Source organism: Microtus oregoni, unplaced genomic scaffold, assembly GCF_018167655.1.
Source record: "Microtus oregoni isolate MIOR12 unplaced genomic scaffold, Mior012 000027F_ref0000203, whole genome shotgun sequence".
Lineage (NCBI taxonomy): Eukaryota > Metazoa > Chordata > Mammalia > Rodentia > Cricetidae > Microtus > Microtus oregoni.
In genome coordinates this window covers 14,248,979-14,267,052 of record NW_024543086.1, presented here as the reverse complement: position 1 = coordinate 14,267,052, position 18,074 = coordinate 14,248,979, and the positions used below count along the sequence as shown (strand labels likewise).

Genomic DNA, 18,074 nt, shown 5'->3' with positions numbered 1-18,074 from the left:
ACACCGTGTTACAATGATGCTATACACCATGTCACAATGATGCTATACACCATGTCACAATGATGCTATACACCGTGTTACAATGATGCTATCCACCATGTTACAATGATGCTATACACCATGTCACAATGATGCTATACACCGTGTCACAATGATGCTACACACCGTGTCACAATGATGCTATACACCGTGTTACAATGATGCTACACACCATGTCACAATGATGCTATACACCGTGTTACAATGATGCCATACACCGTGTTACAATGATGCCATACACCGTGTTACAATGATGCCATACACCGTGTTACAATGATGCCATACACCGTGTTACAATGATGCCATCCACCGTGTTACAATGATGCTATACACCGTGTTACAATGATGCTATACACCGTGTTACAATGATGCCATACACCATGTTACAATGATGCCATACACCATGTTACAATGATGCCATACACCGTGTTACAATGATGCTATCCACCACGTTACAATGAAGCTATCCACCATGTTACAATGATGCTATCCAACATGTTACAATGATGCTTTACACCATGTTACAATGATGCTATCCACCATGTTACAATGATGCTATACACCGTGTTACAATGATGCTATACACCGTGTTACAATGATGCTATCCACCGTGTTACAATGATGCTATACACCGTGTTACAATGATGCTATCCACCGTGTTACAATGATGCTATACACCGTGTTACAATGCAGGCAAGGAGGCCTTCATCATAGACCAATAGATGAGGCCACCCAGTCTTAGGCTTTCAGGGTTCCGTGATATGTATCTCTTCTTTATAAGACCCCACCCTCAGGTACTTTGATAGAACATTCAAAAAATGGACTAAGTTACCACTGTGTTGACTTCTTATACCTCTATGGTATTTTCATTTCTATCCATGAGTTGGGTTCTGTAATAAAGTCTTTTAAGTCCATTGTACTTTGTGTTAGTCAATTTATGAGAAATAACATATATGTATGAGTGTGCCTGGGTGTATAGGGCTAAATGAGCCTGCTGAGTTCTACTAGACACTAACAAGGAAGAAAACACCATTGTTCCCAGGATGAATCATCCTCATGGTTAATTTGACTTCATTTAGAATCACCATAGTAACATACTATGAGAAACAGACAGACACCTAATATATGGAGCAACATCCCATAGCCTAGGGTCTCAGGATGAACAAAACTGACCAGTGTTCATCTCTCTCCAATTCCTGACAGAACCCTCTATGTGACCAGCTTCCTGGCACTCCTGATGCCATACTTTCTCCACTGTGATGGGCTGTAATCTCCCAAACTGTGAGCCGAAACAAAACCCTTGAAGTTGCTGCTGCCAACCCCTACATCCTTAAACAGCCACCAGCGTAACGTGGAAGACGCCTATCCTGAGCTGGCCACGAAATGGAAACTGCAACATTCTTAGGAAGACGTTTTTGCTGTACACACAAAAATGATGACAACATTCTGTAACACGAAGATTACTGCCACTCCAAATTCCAGGGAGCTTGGTGTGTCTTCCTAGGAGTTCAAGATCTGATACAGAATAAGAAAAGTGGTAGTCCCTGGTCTTAGCAAATTAGCGCTCTGGTGGAGACATGGTGATGGAGGATGTGTCCTGGTCAATGTGACACTACCCAAAGCATGTGCCATGGAAGGGGAGGGCACATGAGTCCTTCATACGAGCATGGATGGACACATGCCACCTAGAGGTTGCCACCACAGCTGGTGTTCTTCCCGCACTCTTTGTTGTCCAACTTTCCCACAAAGACAGGAAATTTTCCAACAGGGAACAGCCATTACTACGCATTCAGCCTACCTGGATTTGGCCATGCTCTTCCTGTCCTAAAGAAGGTGTTCAAGGTGCTGAACAATATTGTGTTAATAGCACCACAGGCTAAAACGCCTGGTCATGAAGGGAGGAAAATGGGGCTGAGGGATAGATGGTTAAACGAGGTAGAAAAAGAGGTTGCTTCCTAGGGAGCAACCACCCCAGGCTGCTGGCCATGCCTTGTCATAATGTTTAATTCTCATATTGACATTTAATTATGCTGCTGTGGTATTTTGTCCTTCCAGTGCTACAAACATTCTCCCCTTAATTATTTCCTATAATTTTTTTTTGCTATAGTTGCCCTTATTTGTGGAGAATGAATTGCAAGACCCCAGTGGGTGTCTGCAGTGGCCAACAGTATCAAATTCTATGTGTGCTGTAATATTTTCTATATACACATATCTAAGATAAAGTTTAATTTGTAAATTAGGTACAGAAAAAATTAACCATAACTAACAATAAAATAGGACAATTATGATGATGTAAGGCAATGAAAGTAATTTAAAACTTATGAATTATTTATCTCTGGAAATTTCCATGTTATATTTTCAGTCTGCTGTTGACCATGGGGAAGAGGAGCTGCCAAGACCAAAACCATGGCTAAGGGGAGACCACTGTGCTCTCTTTTAAGTACATGATTTTTTCTTTTTCTTTTCCTTTTTTGTAGTTTTAACAATCTAACTACCTACAAAGGATGAGACTGATCATATTTGGAGCAGCAAAAATGTACTCAGAGCCTCGGCATGGGGTACCCTGAGGTGTATGTCCTGGGGCCACTGGCTTCATTCTGCCTGCTGCACTCAGAAAATGATGCACACTGAGCAGAGGCTCCAGACCTGACTGGTTTATGGGACTCACTCACCAAGGTTGGTGGAAGCTAGATGCTTCAAAGACACTTTCATAAATAAGCGATGCCAAATCGGAAAAGAGACTGAGGGGGGCTGCACATCAGCTGCATAGTCACCAGAGAGCAGTAGGGCTCAACCTGGGGATGGCAACTGTTTTTTTTTGGGGGGGGGGAGATTCGAATGACCTTTTCATAGGGTTCGAATATCAAGCATCCTGCATATCAGATATTTACATTATGATTCATAGCAGTATCAAAATTACAGTTATGAAGTAACGATGAAAATAATTCTATGGTTGGAGGCCACCACAAATTGAGAAACTGTATTAGAGGGTCACAGTATTAGGAAGGTTGAGAGCCATTGCCATAGAGACACAATGATTCTCTTGGCAACCGCTGTCATGGGTGTCATGGGTGACAGGGGCTGTTGAGTCAGTGGGCACAGATTCAGGACCAGGACCTATTATATCCCATTCTGGGGCATGGCTCTGGGAAAATCACCTGTTTTGTGTGTTGACAGAAAACACAGGTCTTTGTGGGGACTGTTGACAGGAATGGATGTGTATTTGTGTACTTTGCAAGACTTTCCCTGGACACCTGCGACCACAGAGACCAGCGAACTCCATGGAGAATGGGTTTCTCTATACGTGCACACCTATGACAAAGTTAGATTTATACATTAGGCACAGCCAGAGATAATAACTACTAGTAATTAAAGCAGGACACCAGAATGAAAGCTATTTAAAACTTACTAATAGTTTATTTCTGGAACACTCTGTTAAATATTTTCTGTTCACAATGGATATATAAAGCAGCAAAAAGGAAGGAAGGACTGTGAACCATACAGGTTTGTATTCTGGTTGGATTCTTGAATGTTTGTCATGTTTCGAAGGCTTGGTCACCAGCAGATGGCGCTACAGGGAGGTGGTGGAAATGTTAGGTCACCAGGAATGTGCTTTTGAAGGGTGTATCATCCTTGTGTTCCTGGACCCTTTCTCTGTTTGCATCCCGTTCCTCATCCCATCCCTCATCCTGGCCCCCTCCCACCACATGCTCCTGTCTGCACTGCATCCTCATCACAGCCCTGCAGGCCACAGAGCCAGTCTACCAGAGCTGAAGCCTCTGAACACAGGAGTCAAAACACACCTATCAGCCATGAAGAGCTGACCAATAGCCTGTACCATGGCACATTGTAGATGCTCAGGAAATAGAAACACCCACTCCTGGCTGCCCTTTGGTTCCAAACATGCAGCAGTGTGAGTGAATGGGAGGGTAGATCTGGAGTTTCCTAGCTCTGCATTGCCATCAGTGAGGTCATCTCAGATTTTGACCCCTACTGGCTTGGTCCTTCCACCACCAGCAACAGGGACCACCCCATTTAAAATCCCTGACTATATGCTTGCTATGACAACTGTGCAGCAAATCAACTCAAAGTATACCCAGAGGCATGAACCATGTGTTTCCTCTGCTCTTGGATTTGTAGATTTGGAATTGAGAGAGCCAGAGGGTTGGTTTGTTCCTGCTCTATGGTCCAAGGCTTTCAGCAAGCAGACTTGATTCCGCTCCAGTGTAGGACTGCAACCCTCTTTGGGTGTGATCACTCTTCATGCCTGGAAAGAGATATTAACTGCCTGCAACCTGTATTCAGCTTCCTGAGGTATGGGTGCTCAGGGGATGCTTTAGCCCTAAGTATAAAATCATCCTTGGTGATCAGGCAGTGCACCCATCAGCATATTCTGTTGTCTGCGTGGGCAGTGACAGAGGTCCACCCAGGCTAAAGCAGAGCCATGAGTACTGCTCTGTAGGGGGCAGAGATGGTATGTGGAGTGGCTGTCTCTGGAAAGCACACTTTCAACACTGTGTGCCAGGCTCTTAGATGAGCTCCCAGTCTTTAAAGTCACGCAGGGTGGATGGCACAAGTATCTCTCTCCTGGAGAAGGACAGAACAGGGTTCCAGGTGACTTGTCTTGGGCAACTTAACCCAATGAGCCTCAGCTACATCCCTAAAAATAGGTAGAAAGCCTCTACCTCAGAGTACTGCTGTGAGCCTTGTACTTACCATCACAGAGTTTGTTGGAAGGATACAGTTGGAGGTGTTTCATGGTTTCTGATTGTCTTAGTTAGGGTTTTATTGCTGTGAAGGGACACCATGATTACGGCAACTCTTATAAAGGAAAACATTTAACTGGGGCTGTCTTACGGTTTCAGAGGTTTAGTCCATGAGGTGAGATATGGCAGCTTGCAGACAGACATGGTGCTGGAGAAGGAGTTGAGAGGTCTATGTCTTGATCCACAGGCAACAGGAAGTGAACTGTCCACACTGGGTGCAGCTTGAGCACAGGAGACCTCAAAGCCCGCTTCCACAGTGACACACTTCCTCCAACATGGCCACACCTACTCCAACAAGGTTACACCTCCTAATAATACTACTCCCTATGGGGGACATTTTCTTTTCAACATTTCACCACACTGACATTCCAAGAACCATCAAACTTTCCAGGTATGGCACCATTGTCTCCTTCACCTGTGGCCACCTGTCACACATACTAACCCTAACCCTCCCAAACTCAGCTAGGATCTGAGAATTTCACTAGCTTATTCTAGAGGGGGAGCAAGGCTTGCCTTTGTGTTTTGATTGTCATTCAGCTGAGGGCAGCAGGTGCTGTCACTGATTTGTTCTATTTCCAAAAGGAAAAAAAAACCACTGGGAAGCTCCACAGTGTTTATAAATCCCAACTGTGTAAAGTTTCCTCACCCACTGCGTGGATTATTAACAGGCCCTTTGCTGACATTCATAAAGGACCATCTATCGCCCACATCTCTCTCCCAAGGGAGAAATTTCTGAGTTATTTTGTAGGTTCCAGGAAAAAGCTTTTGGTCCTTGAAGGGACAATGGCCCATCATTGGAAAAATCTTCTCCTAAGGATTTATCTCATATTTATATTTTCCCCTCATTGTCAATTTTCCTGTCCCCTATACTTTAAGAGATCCCTGTCTGTAAGACTGAGCGGGTAAGAATTCTCACCTGCTTACGGACTGAGTTCAAATCCCCAGTACCCATGTAAAAACCTGGGCATAGCTAGGTGCATACCTAAGCACCATAAGCAGCAGGGACATGGGTTTGCTGGAAAATGCTGCCCATCCTCCTAGCTCTAGGCTCCGTGAAATTTCCTGTGTAAGGTGGCGTGTGATAGAGCAGAACATCTAGTGTCCCCACTCCAGACTCCATGCATTCACACATGTATGAATATATCACACACCACACACATACCAAACACATACCACACATACCACACATATCCATCCACACATACCACATACATATGCATAAACCACACAGGAACCCCTACATGCATTTACATACACACTAGTACATCTCCATTTGGTACGAGGCCCATGAAACAGATGATTAGCTCTCTTGTTAGAGTCATTGAGAAAAGAGGGATGGGATGGTGCTCAAGGAGCCCTGAGTGACAGCTTTCCTTCTGGGCCCCAGGTCACCTCCTCATCATTAGGCAGCAGGCTTCTGTGAGAAGTGAGAACACTCACTGGGCAGGAATATCTCAGCTGCACACACTGCGCTGGGGCTGGGGACACCAGAGGAGACCTCCAGAACTTCAGGTGGCTGGGAACATATCATCATAGGTACGATATCAGGTGTTGGAGCAGCCTCCTGGTAGGCAGGGATGGCTGGGATGTGCCACTAAGCGGGCTAGCTTCTAATTCGGATCTGCACATCAACTAGAGGAATTTCCGACTAGCCATCAAGTCTGCAGGCCTCAGTCCCATGCAGATGCATATCAGGGCGTCACGGTGTGTGTGTGTGTGTGTGTGTGTGTGTGTGTGTGTGGCTTGTTTTTCTTGCTTTTTCAACTCTACTTTTTTTAAAAAAATTTGAAGGCAGAGTTTCTTTGTGTAGTCTTGGCTATTCTGAAACTAGTTCTGTAGATCAGGCTGGTTTCGAACTCACCCACCTGCTTCTGCCTCCCTAGTGTTGGGATGAAAGGCATGTGCCATTACTGCCTGGCTCTTAACTCTCAACTCTAGTCTTTATTCATGAGCACCTGGGGTGCAGAAGCAGGTCTGCTCCCAGAACCGATGTTCTGTTGTCTTTTCGGTTGCAACAAGTGTCTGCCTATGAGACAAAGGTGGTCTGTAGGAGATTCCCAACACGGCACTGACTCTGGACCTGGATAGCTGGCTGGAAGCAACTGGGGGGCTCCTTACTTCCAGCCTCAGTGCCAGTGGTCCTTAAAAGATGGGGTGTCCGCCCGTCTCAGGATTCCTCCATCTCTAACTGCACCACAATCCTGAACAAAGTTAAGTTTTCAAAACGTTAATGATAGACATGAGAAAACGGAGGCCCAGAGAGGTGTGCTGACTTGTTCAGAGCCACACAGGATGTCAGTGACAAAGGCAGGGAAGCTTTGGCTACTCTGGGTTGGATAGATCAGAGTTAGTGATAAGCCCAACCCCTATACCTCCCTCCCCTGCACCACACGAGGAAGATCATTTCCTATTCCTGGACTCCCTGCTAGCCAGAGAGATGGAAGATGGAGCGTAGAAGAAACATTTCTGTATATATAAGGATGGGTCTTGGTGAGGGGGGCAATGGGTTTCGCTGCTTGACATCTGTTTCCCAGGAGACTCAGGGAAATGCAGGGGCAGAGTCCCCAGCAGCAGCTGAGGGCTTCAGGGCTCTGTACCTGCTTGTGGAGTTTTTGTCCCGGAGGCAAGCTGTGTGCTAAGACCTGACCATGTATGGGCATGGAGGCTATACCCAGCCGGGACTGAAGACTGCTTCCCTGGAGACCAACTGGGAGACCAAACTTCCTGCTAAAGCCTGACTTGGGGTGGGGGCGGGGAACCGGGTGGAGAGAAACCATCTGCCAGTGGAGACCCAGTGAACTGTGAGTACTGCATCCCAGAGAGTTTACAAGGGCTTCTGGAAGCCCGGGCTGAGGGGCGATGGTGGGAGACAGAGGGCAGCCTGCTATGGCACAGATAGGGAGGTGGAAACCCCTTCCTCCCCATCCTCCTCTGTTGCCCTTCTGAGTTCTGGCGCCAGAGGACCTGGCATGTTGACTCAGGTCTGAGAGTCACTTCAGTGGCCAGCTCGGGGACCAGGAACAGTCTGGTCACTTGTCATAAGTAGAGGGATAACAGATAGGCCTGGAAAGTGCCCCGTGCTCTTTCGACTCCCCAGTTAATGGCAGCTACTGTGTATGGAGGGTTCCACTGTGGCAAATTTGTGATGCTCGACAGTATTGGTAGGCCGCACTGGGACTCTGAGGTGGGTACCATTTTTCTTGTTTTTACAGTCACGTGGTTGCTAAGCAGCGAAGCCAGGACTTGATCTCATGTCTGATGACCTCAGACCCTCTCTCCTCTACACTCCCCCTCAAATAAACTCTATCCTCGGGCCTTCTAAGGAAGAGGCTGTCACCCACCCCGATGGTTAAGCCACACAAGGCTCTTCTTTAACTATTTTTCCAATGTCCCTAAATCCAGCCCAGATCTAGGGTGAATTTTCGCCATAGAAAGTTTGATCTAAGGTGTCCTGAGATACACTTAGCATCTCACTGGGACACTCTCCCTACAGTATAACTGAAATCCCTTCTTTTATCAAAGAAACACACGTCTTCCTGTCTAGGCCATGTGGGACATCAACGGTCTGCATCCTCCTTTCTGTTGGAGATTCTTGTTAGGCTTCCAGAATCCCAGATCCCCACCTATGTTTTACATTTAAACAGAATCCATGGTTGAGCACAGGAGCTAGTGTTTCTTTTAGAACTCACTCCAGGAGGCTGGTGAGCCATCAGGATATTGCAGGCGGTGGGACTGGGGCAAGTCACAGGGTTGGACTCCACTGGAACAGGTGCTTCCCTTTCCTGCCCTTCTGAACTCCCACGCTCTAACCTTAATGCCCGGCAGTCTCAGAGGGCTCACTGGAAGAAGTCACCATGAGGAATCCCTGATAAGTGTGCCCAGTTTCCCAGAGAAATAATTGGTGATAATGGGTTCTGAGTGTTGAAAAAATAATCACTGGCTGTTAGCAGACGGCCTGGGGCCAGGGTGGGGCCTGCACCACAGGGTGCTGCCCTGTGGAAGTTGCCAAGCTCCATGCAGAATAAGAGCGGTGCTGGTGTTTGATCGCATCCCTCTCACCTGACCTTCCTTCTATTCCCATTTCTCTTTGCCTTCGTGGTGCCAAAAATGACTGCTGCCCCCTAGTGGCTATGGGGAAGAAGCTGGTGATGGCCCAGAAGCGCGGAGAGACGCGAGCCCTCTGCCTGGGGGTGACAATGGTAGTGTGTGCTGCCATCACCTACTATATCCTGGGTACCACGGTGCTGCCTCTCTACCAGAAAAGGTAGGAACCTCCCCTCTGCCTGGAGGAACCCCAGCCTTTTCTACCTGCTCTACCTTTGACCCCTCTCAGCAAGCTGGACAGAAAGGGCAGTTCACATCCTTCAGCTTATAGGTTCCAGTGCTGGAGAAGCAGACAAGTAAGTGCCTTGCTGGTCCAGGACCTGGTGGTGACAGGCACAGGATACAACCCTCCAGTGAGAGTGTGCCACATGAGGGAGGATGGGCACCGCAGACTGGCAGCAGTCTGCACGCATGAATCCGAGATGGACTCTCTCTTTGCAGGGCACACCTTTACTTGCCTGGGTTTTTCCATTAAGTAGGGAGTTTCTCTACTCAGCTGACATCTGGTCCCCCAAACTCTAGGCAGGAATCTTGGAGAGTGCTCCATACCCTTGCACCTCACTCCCTGGCATGTCATGCCTCCAGCTTTTAAAGAAGAGCTGTGAAGTCCCTGAGTGCTCTCTCAGCCCAGCCTTGGCTGAGGAGGCTTCCGGGCATACTCTGGCTGCCAACAACCTTCTCCTGTCTGGCAGCGGGTCTCCCACAGGATACAGACAGCTAAGTCACAATCCATTCGCTTAGGCATTGAAGAGCCTATTGACCTCTCCTGGGCCTGCTCTGCGTTCCTGCTTTATAATGTCACCACCGTCGGGCCAGGCCTGAGTGCCACCCGAATGAGGGACTGCTGAGCAGGCCTGTGGCTCTCCAGCGCTATGCTGCCGCCCTCCAGCATAACTATATCAAGCCCCTGATACAGTTCTTTAGGGGAAAGGGCAGAGATTCTGGAGCCCCTCAGTCCTTGCCTCAGGTGTTGTGTTTCCCCCCGCAAAAGTCACCTATCCCCTCTGAGGTTTTCATCTACATCTGTGACCTGGAGATGATATGGGGAAGAGGGTCTCAGACTTGGCTGCTCTTCACAGTCCCGTGATGAGTATGTTAAACAATGCCAGAGCGCAGGCCCAAGCTCCTGAGAAATTCTGCCTTGCTTTCTCTAGAATGGGATTCAGTCATGGGGATCTTTTTAAAAAGTTCTTAGGCATGGGGTGGGTAGCAAGGGCGGAGAACCATTATGTAGAAAAAAATCCCAAGAGCCAACTCGTCTGAAATTGTTGTGATTCACGCCAGAGTCCAGGACTCTGGGGCCATGGACCTAGATAGCGTTACATGCTGGTGGCAGGATGAAGGTGCCAGCCCTGGGCCTTTCCAAAGACTCTGAGGAACAGGGATTCCCAGTGGGTATGTGTCACCCTTGTTCTGAGGTGTGTGTTCGTGTGTGTGTTCTCTCCCCAGTGTGTGGACCCAAGAGTCTACCTGTCACCTGATTGAAGCCAACGTCAAGGACCACGAGGAGCTGGAGGGCAAGAAGGTGCCCCGGTACCCATGCCTTTGGGTCAATGTATCAGTTGTGGGCCAGTGGGCCATGTTGTATCACACAGAGGACACTCAGGACCAAAACCAACAGGTAATGAATGGGGACTGGGTACTAGCCCTGACAGATCTGTGAGCTTGTCCCCAGCTGCCCATGTTTCTAAAGCCAAGATATATTAACCCACTTGAATGGGGTCTTCTGGATGGCATGAAAAGTCAGCCTTGGATTTTCAGGGTTGGAATTAGACAGATGTGGGTCGTTTGAATTTGCCCCTCATTGGCAGCTGGAGAAAGGTCGCTGAGGCCCTGTGGATCCCAATTTCCACCCTTGTTGGTGGGTGCTAATGTCATACCCAGAACTGCTGCATTAAAATTCAGTGCTGTATGCAAATGTGCAAAGCCCTGAGCTGGCAAATGGAGGACCCTCAGAGAGGAGAAGCAGTCACTAGAAGACACTTCTTCCACCAATCGAGTCCAAAGGGGAGCTGAATAAATCCCAGGGCCACCTTGGAGCCTAGACTATAGCAACTCCCATAACAAACATTTAAGAGAGTTTCCCTCAAACCTGTAGCCCCTATCACCACCATAACCCTCTCCACCAAACAGGCAAGTTGGTCCCCTTCCCTCCCTCCCTTTCTTTCACTTCCCTGTTCATTCAACAACCACTGCGCCTCCCCACATCAGTCCCATGGGTCTCAAGAGGAGAGAGCATATGTAGGAACATTAATTGTGTATGTGTTGTGTGTGGGTTTTTTTTTTTATGTGTGTGTGAGGGGTGGGGTGCCACAGAGAGCAGCAGAGAGAAATGGGGCTCAAGGAAGCAGGTGATATTTCCAGCTGGTAGTGAGGACAGGAACAGAGTAATATTGGGTCAGACTTTTCAAAATAGGCAGTTCCTGTAGCGACAGAAACAGGGAGGAGGGAGGCCCAGCAGTGGTGGGACTAGCATAGGCATAGTGGAGAAAGCTAGGTAAAAAAAGTGATTGGAAGACTGATTCCAGAAATGTCACCTGATGGTGTGGGACATGTGGCCAGGAGTGGCTGAAAGGGACTAAGTTCTGTTTCCCGAGAACCTCTCCTGTATAACTATGAAATTAATATTAGCATATATTTGGGCATCTCAATTTTGATTATGTATGAGAACCATCTAGACTTAAAAGAAGTCAGAGTTCTACACTAGACCAGCTGAGACAGAACCCCTAAGTATAATCAGTCGGAGGAGCTCCCCAGATGATCTAAGGTTGGATGTTATTAGTATAAGCTACTTCAGGCCCAAGGTCACCGTTCAAGAGATCCTGGAAAGACAGCCAGAATCCATGCAGGGTCAGCTACCAGCTGACAGAAGCTAGGGGTGGCAGCACATAGAGGTCAGACTTGTGGCCATGGTTAGCATGACTCTACGGGACAAGAACCCGGAGCCCCATCAGGATTAGCTTCTACCAATGGTTCCTGCTGTCTCTTTGGCATCTTTAGAAACTCTAATTTATTCCAGGAGTGAGAAAAACATTTTCAAAGATGAGAAACTGTGTCTATGGCACCATTCCCCTGGCACACTGGATTAAGGCTGTCAGCCCAGAGGAACCAGAAGTTAGTCTGAACCCTGCTTGGATTGTGAACAGTGTGTATGACTTCTTTGCCAGGGGGGAAAAAGGGGGCTTGTTAAACCATAGCACCCACAAACCACAACTAGAGAGTGAAGAGGAGCCTGCCCTGCTGGGACGGTCAAGCATATTTCACTCTCGGGTCCAGCATCAGGATGCGTGACTGACTGATGTTCCGGGTTGATAATGTGCCTCTGGACATGCTTGCCTCTCTCTCATTCCTCCTCCACAACCTGCTCTGTCTCCTTCCCTGAATCTCAGTCAAAGGAGAAGGGGCTCTTTGCAGTCCACCCTAACAAAAGTGAAGCCTCAGATTAGAGGCAGGGATGTATCATTTCAGCTCAGGGAGCGAACTGAGGGAAGGTTGTCGCAGGACAGCCAGAACGGGATCAAAGGTCCCAGGCCTTTCCTTGGCCTGGAGAGGAAACTGCTGGTGAGGGTCATGACAAACACATCAAGAGTGTAGAACCTGGAGGAGCTGCAAGCAGGCAAAAGTGCTGCAGTTACTCTAATCCATAGGTAAGGCAACAATATTTTATTATTGTGATTATTATTATTAATTCTTCCACTTTTTGAACTTATAAGATGTGGGATTTCACTAAGTGCTTTACATAAGTTTCCTAGTTTAATCCCTAGGGATGTTCTCGGGAGATACCACTAAAAATGACTTCACAAGGTTTAAGAGATTGCACCAGTTGCCAAGGTCACACAGCTTGGAAGCTGTGGTTGAACTTGGACCTATCTGGCTCTACAAAGAAATCTGTGCTCAGTGGGCAAGGTTAGCCAGTGATAGTCCTGCTTCTAAACACCCTGCAGTGCCCAGCACCTCTGAGGGCCAGATTCTCCAGAAGTTTCGGCTCTCCCTGGCTCACTGGAGACTTGCGCCTGCTTGCAGCTCCCCTATCTGACATTAGCAACACGCTGAAGCATCTCCATGCCGCTGGACCAAGTGCCCACAGAGCATGCAGCTTGGGAGGTAAGGGTCCTAGGGAAGATGCTAGCTCAACACTTGCCCCTTGGGCCTCATATTTGACTTTGGATGTGACTTTACTAGAACATGGCCCTCAAACTCTCTACTTCCCCCGAGCCTGTACCCCACACGGTAGGAGATTATGCTGAAGGACACCCCAGAAGTATTCTCCTACAGGTCTGTAGAGAGGTCCATCCTTGCAAAGTATGTCTTAAGGTTCATCCAGGCTGCATTCAGTCCTTCTGGCACGGAAAGATAAAAGCCAGGTCTCCACACTGGGCTGTCTCTGCAGCTGGGTCTCATCATCTCAACAGGCCAGAAGGTTCCTAATAGCAACCATCAGTGCCAGAGCTTAACTGTGTGCTGTGCTCTGCCTGCCTGGAGCTCTTTTTTGGCACTTTTCCCCTTTGCTTTGGAGTCTGTCACAGAGCCACTTGCCAACATATTTTCTTTGGTTCACACAGGATTAGACTTCAAAGAGTTTTCTGCTTGGATCTTAGCCAGGGTGTTGAAATCCTGGGAGTTTGCAGTAAAATAGGGTTTTCTGGCTTCTCTGGATGTGTTGGTGGATGGTGTGGTGTCTCTGGTCCACAGGAGTGATGACTTCCCTTCTGGATGTAGCTGGCTCACTCCCTTCCACCAGGCCTTGACGCTACCTGCCTAGCTTCACTCCTCGCTGTTACCTGCATGAGCTCGCTTATAGAAACCCCTTGTCCCTGGACTTGTGTTAAGTCATGATTCTCTAGACCATCACTGTAACACTATTGATCCATCTCAGTAATGAAATCATAAAGGGTCAGAGAGGACGAGCAATTTGCCTACGATTTCACAGCAAACAGAACCAGAACTCCAATTGAGCCCTGCATCCAACTGTGCTGAGTGGCTCCAAAGCCACCACCCACACACAGACACCAACCATGCTCTACAGGGGCTGACTCCCAAGTCCAAGTTTTTTGGTTTGTTTGTTTTTTTTCCCTCATACCCCAGAGCCTCACCCTGAGCCTCTTCGAAGTGAGCATCTGAGAACCTAAGCATCCTTGCTTTCCCCCCACAGTGCTCCTATATCCCTAGCAACCTGGACAACTACCAGATGGCCCTGGCTGATGTGGAGAAGGTCAGAGCCAATTTCCACGAGCACCAGGCTTTCTACTGCTTCTCTGCACCTCAAGTCGAGACCAGCGTTGTGTATCGGCGCCTCTATGGGCCCCAAACCCTGCTCTTCTCCTTCTTCTGGCCCACCTTCCTGCTGACTGGTGGCCTCCTCATAATCGCCATGGTGAAACTCAACAGGTCCCTCTCCATCTTGGCTGCTCAGAGGTAGACCAATCCAGTCTGTGCCACAGTGCCAGAAGTCACCAGGGACAGCAGGGGTCATGGGCAGGGCTGCTCATCACTCTCTTCCTCTTGTCTCCTCTTTTGTTTGTTTGATGTCTTTGGGAAGTCCGAAGCCATTGGAGGACAAAGGGACAGCCAGTTACAATTCCCCTCTCCCTGTCCTCAATTAGTTCATGTCTGTTACCTGCTAGGCCACTATTCACCCCCCAGAGGGTGAATAGTGTCGCCTCTGTTCCTAAGTTCTCTCTTAGTTCAAACGCCTGCCTATCACACCCAGAATGTTGTCCTTGGCCAAATCTTCTTTAAGGTGTCACCAAAACAGGACCTCTAATTTATAGGGCAACTCAATGTACTGCTTTTTGTCAAGGACATTAAGCCACACACAAATTATTCTAAAATTCAAAATGACTGCTGTCCTTTTATATCTACAGGGACTAGTTCTGAGACTCCCTCAGACGCCAAAATCCCCTTATATAATGTGGTGCAGTGTGTGTGTGTGTGTGTGTAACCTCTGCACACCTTCCTCGTGTCTCATATCTTCTCCGGATGACTTATAACACCCACACCAATGATAATGCCGCAAATGGTTTTCATTCTCTATTGTTCAGGGAATAATGATGAGGAAGTGTCCATCCATGTTCACTACAGATGCAATTTCCCCCCAAATACTTTCAATCTGCAGTTGATTGAATCCAATGGGGCAGAACCTGCTGATACAGGGTCCAAGAATATTCATTCACACAACAACACAGTCTGCGAGGAAATAAACACAAACACATCAATATTAACTGCGGCGTGGTGGCTGATTTTAATTTTCTTCCTTACCTCCACCCATTTTTGTTATTTTCACTTTTGAGTAATAGGAAGATCATATGCTGTTTTGTTTATTTTAATCGGAAGAGAAATACAGAACTCCTATTTTGGAGAATGTTGGAAGGGGGCCACTCTCAGGGAGACAAGGGCGGGCTGGGAGGGGATGTTTCTCCTGTCAGAGTCAAGCGGAAAGACACAATATTAGGTAGGTTCCCTGGACAGAAGAAAGGCTATTATTAGCAGGATGAGAATTTGCAGTCCATATAGCAGATGGCTTCAACATGCCCCCTATGAACACGGGTGCTGGACACTTAACACATTTAATGTTAATGATACTTGAAGGTGATTAGGGTTAGAATGGGTGTCCCCAAGATGGCACCATGGGCTTTAAAGGAACAGGAAGAAAGACCCGAGGTGTAGCATGTGGCTCTGTTGCCCCTTCGGATGCTCTCACAACATAGGTGCCTGGTAGGCAGATGAAAAGCACCATTATATTCTTATATCCAATCCGACAATTCTGCCTGGGCTGCCCTGACATCCACAGTCACCCTCCAGTTTCTTAGCTGTGACCCTTCCTTTCAAGGACAAACAGCTTTCATTACCCAGAGCATCTTGGTCTGGGGGTCAGCAACGTCTTGGGAGTTTTCGGGAAAGCCCCCATTCGGATGCTGTGGTATAGTTTACGAGATGCTGCCCCTGGGGGAGAGTCACGAACGGCGAGGAGGGAATCTCTCTGTATTATTTCTCACAGCTACATGTGAATCTATAATTACTCCCAAATTCAAATTCAATTCAAAAAGAGAAAGCAAAGTCCCAACAAGGAGTCTGACTCTAAGGGGTTGCTTTATGCAGTTTTCCAGCAGAATCAGTAAGCAGGCATGCCTAGCTTCCCCTGCCCCGTGCATTAGCTACAATGACCTTTACTTCCTTGGGACTGGCCTCTTCCAGCAAGAGCCACACCCATCTCCTCGCAGAACTGCATGGCCAGGGTGCGTGGGAAATAATGGATATTTGAGTGTGACAGAGTTCGATGAGGAGGAAAGATGATCTTGGCAACAATGGCTGGCCTAGAAACAGAAGGCCCTCACCTACCCTGAGTGAGTCACTACTAATGGGCATCGGGGGCTTCCTGTATTTATGCATTCTTTCTCACAGGCATGACTTATACCTACAGAGGTGTGCCTGATCTGTTCTTCAGGTGGCCCTTCTCCTAAATCAGACACCTCATGGAGATCAGAGGCAATAGGACCCCTGAGCTTCTGATTTGAAGAATAAAGAATCCTTGTGAGGCACCCTAGTAGTGTCAGGTCTCAGACGGCTTCAGCTCTCCAGCCAAGACCATGACTAGAAGAAAGTGGGTCTCTTGCATTTCCGAAGGCTCCCGAGGGAAAAGCTTTCCTCTGCTTTCTATAAAACTGGAAGGCAGGGAGGATGGAGAGATGTGTCTGACACAACCTTGCCTTCAAGGAGCTGTCTTTCTTCTTGCTCCACCCCAGCCCCATCACCCAGTATTAAGGGTGATAGGAAACCTGAATTGAGTACATTTAAAATCGTGTAACGTAGAAATCTTAACTTTTGTGATTTGGGGAAATAATTCCTGTTTCCCTCTAAACCAACAAGTTTCAGTCCCAGTTTCTTCTGCTGTCAACCCCCTTGGATCAGCCAGCTGCAAACAGGTGGTTGCGTAGACTATCCAGTGCCCTTTTAGTTCCCCTTTATTTGGAGGGATTTGAATTCTATGAAACATTTGGGAAGAGGCTGCTTGAGTAAGTGAGGCTGTCCAGCTCTTTACCAGCCGAGGTCCCTCCACAGGCACATGAAAGAGAGGCAGCAAATGCTTGTTGGAGGCACGGGCGTGGAGATCCCCCCCTAGAGCGTAGGGCAACTATCCTTAAACACCCAGAGACACATGGGGCCATGACCCTTTGGTAAGGATACTGAGACAGAGATTACATTGTTTCTTACTCGTTCTCCTAAAGACATGTGGTCAGAAGTTCCAGATCAAGATAGTGAGATAGTGAGATATACCTATCACTGCCGATCAAATATAGAACTTTGATTGGAGTCCAGATGCTTGGTTAACTAGATTGTAAAGATATCTTCAAAAAATATACAAGGGTGAGAGATGGCTCAGTGGTTAAGGGCGTGTGTTTCTCTTGCAGAGGACTGGGGTTTGTTTCCAAACACCCACATCAAGAAGCTCACATCTGCCTGTAACTCCAGTTCTGGAGGGATCTACCACCTCTGGGTTCCAGGGGTACCTGCACTCATATGCACATGCCTACACACACACACACACACACACACACACACACACACACACACACTGCACACAATTAAAAGCAAAAATAAATCTTCTAAATGTAAAACTATGAAATTTCTCTTGATAAAATTTTGTAAGATAAAATTATTTTTCATAAAATGCTTTTGTAACATGCATAGATTTATTATTATTTTTAAATGAAGAAATTGAAATAGGATATTTTATAGTTCCCAGTTTCACGTTGTAAGACGGTAACTACTAAGAGCTATAACAAGTCCACACCAACACTCCTTGGATCCTCAATAGTTTTCGAAAGTGAAGCAGGTCTTGAGCACAGACAGCTTTAGGGGGTTGGGTTAGTGCGTCTAGAGACAAGGATGATGCCTCTCCCCACCGTGGAGATATAAAGTCGTCCTCTGTACAGTGCTTCCGATTCCGACAGAGTCACAGAGGGAGGTTTTAGTTCTCCGGCTTGCCTTGTTCATGATACTACAGAAGGGTCAATGGCTGGATTATCTCCTTACCAACAAGCAATTTCCTGGATCATTTATTTGCATATGAGATTTAATGCATTCAATGCAAAATTCAGGGTCTTCCTGGGTTACCTAACTCTCCAGTTTCCCTACTAATATAAAATACGATGTCATCAGCTACTT

General features: G+C 47.4%; 2 protein-coding genes across 2 annotated transcripts in view; one reads left to right on the top strand and one right to left on the bottom strand.

Annotated features, from left to right (window-relative positions):
* Kcnip1 (potassium voltage-gated channel interacting protein 1) overlaps nt 1-18,074 on the bottom strand; it is a 384,111-nt gene that overhangs the window by 342,513 nt on the left and 23,524 nt on the right. The gene's annotated exons all lie outside the window — the stretch shown is intronic.
* On the top strand, nt 7,544-15,281 carry Kcnmb1 (potassium calcium-activated channel subfamily M regulatory beta subunit 1). Its single transcript, XM_041676251.1, has 4 exons — nt 7,544-7,606; nt 8,931-9,069; nt 10,359-10,530; nt 14,062-15,281. Exons 2-4 carry the CDS (start codon nt 8,936-8,938, stop codon nt 14,326-14,328), a joined length of 573 nt encoding a protein of 190 aa, XP_041532185.1. The 5' UTR covers nt 7,544-7,606; nt 8,931-8,935; the 3' UTR covers nt 14,329-15,281.

Excerpts from the sequence above, each read along its gene's own strand:
- Kcnmb1 (XM_041676251.1), top strand. The coding sequence starts at position 8,936 with ATGGGGAAGAAGCTGGTGATGGCCCAGAAGCGCGGAGAGACGCGAGCC. Across the intron at positions 9,070-10,358 it reads CTGCCTCTCTACCAGAAAAG|TGTGTGGACCCAAGAGTCTA; the intron begins GTAGGAACCTCC and ends TTCTCTCCCCAG. Across the intron at positions 10,531-14,061 it reads CTCAGGACCAAAACCAACAG|TGCTCCTATATCCCTAGCAA; the intron begins GTAATGAATGGG and ends TTCCCCCCACAG.